Source organism: Sardina pilchardus, chromosome 12 (assembly GCF_963854185.1).
Source record: "Sardina pilchardus chromosome 12, fSarPil1.1, whole genome shotgun sequence".
NCBI classification, from domain to species: domain Eukaryota; kingdom Metazoa; phylum Chordata; class Actinopteri; order Clupeiformes; family Clupeidae; genus Sardina; species Sardina pilchardus.
Window position 1 is genome coordinate 26,290,694 of NC_085005.1, and position 9,537 is coordinate 26,300,230.

The window sequence follows — 9,537 nt, forward strand, 5'->3', positions numbered from 1 at the left end:
TACGTTCACCTAAGCTCGGTGAACTTGAACGCACCTCAGACCTTGCTCTCCAGTCGCTGTTCCACAGATTTGAGCAGCAGCTGAGAGTATTGCTCCAGCAGAGCCAGGGCCACCCCCCCTCCTCCTCCTCCTCCTCCTCCCCCCGCCGGTCCCTCCCCCACCCTGGGCAGTGTTGCGGGGACGCAGTCCACCACGGAGCGCACTCGGCCCAGCGCCTCCCCCAGCACGCGCTCCATCTCCTCCTGCTCAGCACCCCCACGGCAGCCCCCGCCGTTCACCTGCCGGCGGAGACAACACACACACACGCACACACACGCACACACAAACACACAAACGTGCGCGCCGCACACACACACACACACACACACACACACACAGTTGCATTAGTGTATGACTATAGACACACACACACAATCTCCCTGCCAGGGGTGCATGCATGGGTGAAACAGTGTAAGTGAAGTACAGTGCTAATTTCCCAACTAGTAGCCGCGACTTATACATTGATTTCGCTAAATTTCTTCAGCTATGAGGTTAATACACAGGGACAGTTAATATGGTATTAATATTCTTTTGTTTATTCTAACTTGCATAAATCACTGTCTGGCGGCTTATACACAATGTGGCTACAGGAAATGACTGTAGACGTGCATACTGTAGATTGAGGGAAAATAAAGAGGCTGCCTCCTGCTCACCATCTTGTAGAGCTGCATGGTCCTCTCCACCGTCCGCTGGAGCTCACCTGCGGCCTCGCGGCACACCTCCACGCTCACCGCCGCGCCTGGAACACAACAGAACACGACGGAACTCTCTTAGCAACGATACGGCACAGTCTCAAACAGTCGTGAGGCATCAATGGATACTGAGAGCCTCCAGAACTCTCTTAGCAACGATACGGTACAGTCTCAAACAGTCGTGAGGCATCAATGGATACGGAGAGCCTCCAGAACTCTCTTAGCAACGATACGGTACAGTCTCAAACAGTCGTGAGGCATCAATGGATACTGAGAGCCTCCAGAACTCTCTTAGCAACGATACGGTACAGTCTCAAACAGTCGTGAGGCATCAATGGATACTGAGAGCCTCCACAACTCTCTTAGCAACGATACGGTACAGTCTCAAACAGTCGTGACTCCCAGCTGTACCCCCCCCCCTACGGCCAATAGCACTCATTGATACACTTATTGTGTTTTTGGTTTATTGTTGTAAAATTCTTGTTACAATTGCTCTTAAAAGCTTAAAAATGTTTCAACCATGTTGTAAGTGGCTTTGGTTAAAAAGTATCAGCCAAATGCAATGTAATGTAATGTTAGTGGATACGGACGGATGTAATGTAATGTTACGTGTTACAATGTAATGTAATGTTAGTGGATACGGAGGGATGTAATGTAATGTTACGTGTTACAATGTAATGTAATGTTAGTGGATACGGAGGGATGTAATGTAATGTTACGTGTTACAATGTAATGTAATGTTAGTGGATACGGAGGGATGTAATGTAATGTTACGTGTTACAATGTAATGTAATGTTAGTGGATACGGAGGGATGTAATGTAATGTTACATGTTACAATGTAATGTAATGTTAGTGGATATGGAGGGATGTAATGTAATGTTACATGTTACAATGTAATGTAATGTTAGTGGATACGGAGGGATGTAATGTAATGTTACGTGTTACAATGTAATGTAATGTTAGTGGATACGGAGGACCTCCAGCTGCAGCTCAGTCCTTGAATGTGTCCATGCAGTTACATGAGCAGTGTCAGTGGGAGGATATTATATGAGCAAACACATATTAGAAAAGAGGAGGAAAGAGGAGAAAACAGTGGAAGGCAGACAAGAAAACAGAGAGAGAGAGAGAGAGAGAGGGAGAGAGAAAGAGAGAGAGAAAGAGAGGAAAGTTTGAGTTTCCATACCTGTGGAGTGGCTGAGCTCCCTGGAGCCCACAGAGTTGAGAGCAGAGACACAAACAGGCCAGGAGGCAGAGGGGCAGCAGAGAGGAAGAGGAAGAGACGAGTGCTCGTGAGGAAGATGAAGAGGAGGAGCAAGGTGGTGATTATGAGGAAGATGGTGATAAGAGGGAGGAAGATAATAGTCATGAGGAAGATGCTGTTGAGAAGGAGGAAGATTATAGTTGTGAGGAAGATGCTGGTGAGAAGGAGGAAGATTATAGCTGTGAGGAAGATGATGGTAAGAAGAAGGAGGAAGATGATGATGATGATGAGGAGGAGGAAGAAGAGACGCCATGATGATGGAGGACGAGCGGCGACGGAGCCCACCTGCACCGGACGAGTCCTCGGTCACCACGGAGAACGCCTGCACGGCCATCAGGGGGCGCTCTTTCCCACAGTCCTCCACCCGCTTTCCCACAAACCCTTGCTCCTTGCTGCTGTCCAGAAACGCCTGGCCGAGCTGACTCATCAGGCCCTCCCTGGTCCCGTACAGCGCCGCGTACTCCTGAGCCTCCTTGACATTGGCTGAGAGAGCGTGGCTGCTCAGCCTATCAAAGCTGGTCCCCTCCACGGAGAGGCGGGCCCTCAGCGGTGCCTTGGCAGGGCTGCCCAAGCTGGGCTCCAGGGCTCCGGGGGACCCGAGGCCACCCTCGGCTGAGCCGCCGCCCAGGTTGAGGCCCTCTCCGACGGACACGGAGCGGCTGACCTTGGCCTTGGAGCTGGTGGTGGGGCTCATGTAGGAGCGGGACCTCCAGCCCTGGGGGGGGGACGAGGGCGTGCCGACAGAGGTCGCGCAGACGGAGGTCGCCGAGGGCGACGGGGTGCGTTGAGGGGAGGTGGGCGGAGCGTGTTGTAGGTGTTCTCTCCTCAGGCGAGACGGCGTGAGGGCTCTCCGACCTGCACGCACACACACAAACACGCACGCATGCACACACACGCACACACACACACACACACACACATACACAGACACGCACGCACCACAGAACACAGAGAACCAGTTCAGGATCACGGATACACACACACTCTGACCTGTTCCCACATAAGCACTCGAGCGTAGAACTCTACCTCTACCACTTAGAATTCTACCTCTACCTTAGAACTCCACCTCTACAGTATCTGTCTTTGACGAACCCTTTTGACTGCCTTTTCTATATCAGCTTTTACTGCCCAAACACACCCATCTGATTTGGTTTGGTAGAGAAGTTCATTCAGGTGGTAGACAAATAACAATATAGACAAAAAAGGAGTGGTATATGGCATCACACAAGTGTTAATTGTTGTTCAAGTCACTTTCATTTGAATTACGAAATAAAAGTGTTCCCTAACAAATGGCTGCATGCCTCTGCCATTTTTCAAAAAAAGGAAACTTCTGGTATGACCCACACACTTCACTTCTTTGCAAAACATCAGAAAAAACACCAGACAAATACCAGAAACAAGACGCCAATACCAGATATAAGGATAAAAGGCCCTGGTGCTTCAGGAAAAAGCCTCACACACCAAAGCCCCATAGAGAATGAAAGTCAAGTCAAGTCAAGTCAAATGTTACTTTCTGTAGCACGTTTACAGACAGCTGAGCCGCACCAAAGTGCTTCACAGTAAAGTGCATCAAGTGCAAAGAACCAATAAAAGACCTTAAGGCACAAAACAAGAAAAAAAGAGCAGGGCTACAGTTAGTGTACAGACAATGACAGTAGTAGGAGTTAAAATAATACAAAAGGAGAGACAATTAAAAAAGGTAACTGAAAAGAGAGAGTCTTACGGCAGAGAGATGGACCATCTCCAGACAGGTTCTGGGCGGAGAGGGACTTCTGCAGCAGCGGTGGGGCCCGGGCGTTGGGCCCCATCACCCTGGTGGCGCAGGCCCCCGGGGTCCTCCTGCGCATGGGCACGGCTCTGGCCGCGGTGCCCCTCTCCAGACCCTGGGCGTCGGAGCCCCTGCACTGGCCCTCGTCTGTCAGCAGGGGGCGCACGGCGGAGACTAGGGGCTGCGCGTTGACACTGTGGCTCTCATCCTTTCGTCGCGGGATGCGGGACATGGGGGAGTGACTCCTGGAAGAGAGAGGGAACACCCGTGAGAACGGTTCTAGAGTGGCACACGGTCCTCTTGATGAGAACGTTCTACAGATCTAATGGTTCTCTTGATTCTTTTCTATGTCAATGTCAATGTCAATTTATTTGTATAGCACATTTAAAAGACAACAACAGCTGGCCAAAATGCTGTAAAACAAACAAACAGACAAACAAGAAACATAAGACAAAAGATGCTAGCCGGAGTGGCGTAGTCGCCTGCGTGCCCACATGACACCAAGACAAAAACAAACAAACGTACAAAATAACAAATCATAGGCTACACACAAACAATTAATGCCAGACGGAGCAGCGTAAACGCCGGCGTACCCGTGACACTAAGACATACAAAGACAGACAGCAAAGATTCTATGGTTCTTTTGATTAGAATGATAGAGGGTACTAAGGGAGTGTGACTCCTGGAGGAGGGGGAAAACGGATGGAAGTCAGAGGGGGGTGTCTGGACGAGAGAGACTCCAAGGGCAGCGGGTTCTTGTGAGACAAAACAGTGACGGTCAACAAAACGGTCCAGGAAAGAGAATTGGCTCACAGCAGGGATTGAGGGACCGATGTTCTGATCAGTGGCGCTTCGAAAGCCGAGGGACTTATCAAGCGCGGTCAGGACAGGACAGAATTAGACGCCGTAGTTGGCCGTCCACTGACACAGCCGTGGCCACTTGGCACACAGCAGAACCAGGGCACGGTCAGAACACTTGCGCTTGTGTCTAGGAGACAGACGTAGACGTGGAGGCTTTGTGTCTGTGTCAGTAGGGACAGCAACAGGCTCAAGAGCTGCCTCTGACGTTCACATGGGGTCATAGAAAAGTTAAGACTTGTGGAAGACGGTGGATTATCGAACACACACACACACACACACACACACACACACACACACACAGACACACACTCATCCTATGTGTACTGGTGAGAGGAATGTACACACATGCACACACACACACGCCCTATGTGTACCGGTGGGAGGAAATGGAATATGATGAGAGAATGCACACACACACACACATATCCACACACACACACACACAAGGAGTACCTGGCGGTGTGCCCCTGAGCTAGGAAGCGAGCAGAGATGGTGGTCCTCTGCAGTGGTCTGTGAGTTCCAAGAGTTCTCCCAAGGCTTCCTACAAGTAAACAACAACAACAACAACAACAATAACAACACGTTTCAGTACAGCAGCAAAGCTAAGACATATGCATGCACACACACATACAGTATTCACACACACACACACACACACACAAAAATATGCACACATAAACACACACACACACACACACACACACACACATACACACACACACACACACACACAGACACAATCAATACATTTGTCTCTGTAACACTGTCAAGTATTACATTGTGTTAAATGTCAAATATTGATCATTGCCCTAGTGACCTATTTGGGTAGATAACCGAATCAATAGCTCTTCAAGTTGCGTAAGTTGTGTAAGAGGAAGTAAGATGAGCAATGTGAGCAATGCAATGATTTACAATTCAAAATGCAAATAACTTGCTGTATTGCACAACATTATAATACATTAGCAAACGCCACATAGTTTTATCAAGTTATTTGTGTGTGTGTGTGTGTGTGTTTGTGTGTTTTCCTTACAGTATATGCAAAAAGAGGGTCCACACTCTAAAAACTATGACCCTTCTACTTACAAAAGAGAAATAATAAGAGTCTTGGCGTTTGAACTCTCTTTCTACTTTTGTGCACATTAAACACTTAAAGGGACACTTCACCGATTAGCATTAAGCTTTGTATCTTTAGAAAACCAGTCATGTTTTTGAATGGTCGTGCATCATTCCCTCCGTTTGCCTTGAGATGGGAGAAATACGGATTTCAATGTTTGACTTCCTGCTTTCAATGATGTAAAAAACATAATTTTACATCATTGAAAGCAGGAAGTCCTATTCATGGGTTTCATTGAAATCCGTATTTCTCCCATCTCAAGGCAAACTGAGGGAATGATGCACGAACATTCAAAAACATGACTGGTTTTCTAAAGATACAAAGCTTAATGCTAATCGGTGAAGTGTCCCTTTAAACGTGGGCTGTGACTTATATGTGCCCACATCTAATCCTGATGCTGGCATACCGGTGCTGCTTCTGAGGTCGGACAGCTTCTCAAAGCGAGATTGGAGGAATGTCTTCGACTCTTCGTCTTCCTCATCATCTTCCTCTGTGCTGGAGTCATCCGTGTCTGTGCTGAGGCCCTCCAGGCTCTCAGAGTCTACAACAGGGATGTGGAAAGGGTGCGTCATTGAAGGGTGTGTTTGTGTGTGTGTGTGTGTGTGTGTGTGTGTGTGTGTGTGTGTGTGTGTGTGTGTGTGTGTGTTTGTGTGTGTGTGTGTGTGTGTGTGTGTGTGTGTGTGTGTGTGTGCTAGCGGCGTCTCACCGAGGTTCCTGTGGTCGGGGCTGGACACGCCGCTGCAGTAGCCCAGGGAGCCGGCGCTGTCCGGGCTGCGGCTGTGGGAGCCGCGGGAGTCCTGCGAGTCCTGGCTGTACCTGTGGCCCGCGCGCACCTGGAACTCCGTACCGCCGCCCCACTGCTGCTCGGGGTACAGGACCACCCCCTCGGGTTCAGGGGTCAGGGCAGGGGCCAACCAGGCGGAGTGGGGGCGTGGCCTGCGCCTCTTGACACTCCCCCCCGGGGGATCCTGAGGAGCAGAGGGAGGAAATGAGAGAGAGACAGAGGAGGAGGAGGAGGAAGAGAGGAAGAGGAGAGGGAGAAAGAGGAGGAGCAGGAGGAGTTTGACCTACAGTAAGGCTTTCAAGGTACTGTATGATTTGATATCTTCAGTATGCTGTGCTTAAACTTAGTTTTTGACAATTAATTGATCAACATCAAACATGCAGCGCAGGTGATTATTAGTAGTACTTTTTACATTGTGAACAGTAAGGCATTAGGGTTTTTTTCCCCCCAGGGAAACAAAGCATTGTGCTTTGGTCGGTGTGTTCAATAATTCTGTGCAGCCTTCCTGTCTTGACCTGTGATTATGGTTTAGGACCACTGGGGGGCAGTATTTTACATAGGAACTTTAGACTGAAGGCAAAAAAATGCCACTGAAGTGAAAGGGATGACCACACACTGGTCCTGATGCTGAGTTCACAGTAAGGCCTGCAAGACACCAGAGATGCTGAGCTCACCACTGCCCCCTTCTGGATGGAAGTGCAGTGCAGAGCGGCTTCCGGGATGTTTTCCTCCGGGTCGGTTTTGGACAGCAGGTCCAGCTGCCTCAGCTCCAGCATGGACTGGACCACCAGCTCCATGGAGCTGACCCGACAGGACCAGCGGCGGCGGGGGCGCGATTGGGTCTCGACCGGACCAGCAAGCTGTGGGGCATCGTCAGCCCCTGTTTGGACCTGAGGACAAGAGAGAGAGGGGGGTGGAATAGCATAATTAATCAGTGTGTGTGTGTGTGTGTGTGTGTTTGTTTCTGTCTGTCTGTCTGTATGTGATGTCTCTTTGTGTGTGTGTGTGTGTGTGTGTGTGAGTGTGTTTGTTTCTGTCTGTCTGTATGTGATGTCTCTTTGTGTGTGTGTGTGTGTGTGTGTGTGTGTGTGTGTGTGTGCGTGTGTGAGAAAGAGAGTTTTAGAGGAAAACACAGACCTGGATGGGCTCCCACTCAGCAACGGCATCTGAAGCTCCTGAAAGGCAGAGAGGACAAGTGAACACCTGTCTGACTGTGCGAGTGTGTGTTTACCTGCTTACGCAAGTGGTGCATATGTGCATGTGCGCATGTGTGTGTGTGTGTGTGTGTGTGTATGTGTGTATGCATGCCCACGCATGCCTTACCCATGTCTTCCCCTACACTGTTGTCAGAGGCAGCGCGTTGCAGGCCATCTCTCTGATTGCTGAGTTCCTCCTCCCTTGCCTCTTCTCCCTGATACACCTGGATCTCTTCATCATCAGCATCCTCCTCTTCCTCCTCCTCCTTCTCACTGTCTGTGTCCTGATAACCAATCAGTGCTGGAGCACTGTGCAGCTCTTGCCTACACACACACACACACACACACACACACACACACACACACATACAGCATACGCACACAGACCAAAAAAAACACGTAGTTAATCAGTGCTTACTGTAGTACTTGTACTTGATAGTAAGAAGATGTGTTTTTGATAGAAAATATTTCTTTATAGCAAGACCATTTATTGACCACTTTTGGACAGGACCAAGCTGCTGAGACTGGCTGTGTAGTGACCGCAGATGCCTTGCTTGTGTAACTACAAACATAACCATTCTGTATTCAATTCTATATCATAACTATTTTTTTGTGTTTTCTTTATGTTCTACCTGCGGTGTAGTCTTGCTTGTGTGCGCTACAGTATATGTCATGGGGCCAAAGATGAATTTCCACAGTAGTGGATAATAAAGACTTCTATTGTATTCTATTCTATTCTACTGGGTTTCATCGGGTCCATCAGGTGTTTTAATCAAGCACCATGCAGTCTGCATTGATAATCAAGGTGCTTGATTTCATACACCTGTGGAAAGGGACCTGTTGAAACCCATGAACTGTAGAACAATTCTACTGTAGATCTCTAGCCTGCTGTGTATGTGGGATCCGTGCCAACGGTGTTGTCCTGCCAGCCTGCATGGATGTAATCCTAATCGCTCGCTGTCCTGTTGACAGCGTGTGATCTTGCGCACCTGCCAGGTGGCGCACATACCTGACTCTGGGACTCTTGCCCGCGGTGCCAGTCTGTGCCTGCTTGCGCTGGGCCATGTGCTCCCGCATGGTGAGGGTCAGCTCAGGGGCCAGGCGCCACACAAAGACGCAGCTGAGGAAACGACAATAACAATAACTATTACGTTTATGTTTACATTTACGCTTACTCATTTAGCATGCATTTCATCCAAAGCCATTTACCAAGTGAAGATTAGCATGCAAGCTACAATTCAGCGAGGACATTTGATAATGATAAATACTAAATAATAAATAATATGAAATACGTATAGATGATCGATACAGATGATAGAGACAATAGATACTACTGTACTGAGGAGGCCTTAGGCAACACACACTACAACAATGAATTCTACCAACAGAAGTTTAAGTGCTACAGTAATTTCCCGCTAATAAGCCGCATTGTGTATAAGCCGCAGGACAGTGTTTTATGCAAGTTAAAAGAAACAAAACCATATCAACACCATATTAACGCCCCTCCTGTATTAACCTCATAGCGGAATACATTTTGCAAAATCAATGTATAAGCCGCGGCTAATAGTCGGGAAATTACGGTAGTCAAGTGTATCAAAGGACATAGTGGCATCTCGTCAAGATGTAAGATGAGAGGCCTAAAAGGCAGAGGCATGGGGGCATGAGCAGAGAGGACAGGAGAGAGAGAACACAGAGAAATGGAAGAAAGGGGAAAGGAATCCTCTGGCAGTGAAGGTGAGTCAGCTGCATTTGTGTCCGTCACTTACCTGTCTCCAGACACAGAGATCAGGTGCCTGCAGTCACTGGTGAACTTTATGCCTG

General features: G+C 48.7%; 1 protein-coding gene across 1 annotated transcript in view; it reads right to left on the reverse strand.

Moving 5' to 3' along the window:
* Nucleotides 1-35: 35 nt before the first annotated feature.
* LOC134097427 (mitogen-activated protein kinase-binding protein 1-like) overlaps nt 36-9,537 on the reverse strand; it is a 25,909-nt gene continuing 16,407 nt past the window's right edge. Inside the window, exons 18-29 of the mRNA XM_062550302.1 lie at nt 9,483-9,537; nt 8,726-8,836; nt 7,844-8,040; nt 7,658-7,695; nt 7,195-7,410; nt 6,443-6,704; nt 6,143-6,277; nt 5,076-5,163; nt 3,717-4,006; nt 2,279-2,848; nt 693-778; nt 36-278 (exon numbers count right to left, since the gene is read on the reverse strand). The exon at nt 9,483-9,537 is cut by the window's right edge and continues 9 nt beyond it. Of these exons, the coding sequence (XP_062406286.1) occupies nt 36-278; nt 693-778; nt 2,279-2,848; nt 3,717-4,006; nt 5,076-5,163; nt 6,143-6,277; nt 6,443-6,704; nt 7,195-7,410; nt 7,658-7,695; nt 7,844-8,040; nt 8,726-8,836; nt 9,483-9,537 (2,291 nt within the window). The remainder of the gene's footprint in view (nt 279-692; nt 779-2,278; nt 2,849-3,716; nt 4,007-5,075; nt 5,164-6,142; nt 6,278-6,442; nt 6,705-7,194; nt 7,411-7,657; nt 7,696-7,843; nt 8,041-8,725; nt 8,837-9,482) is intronic.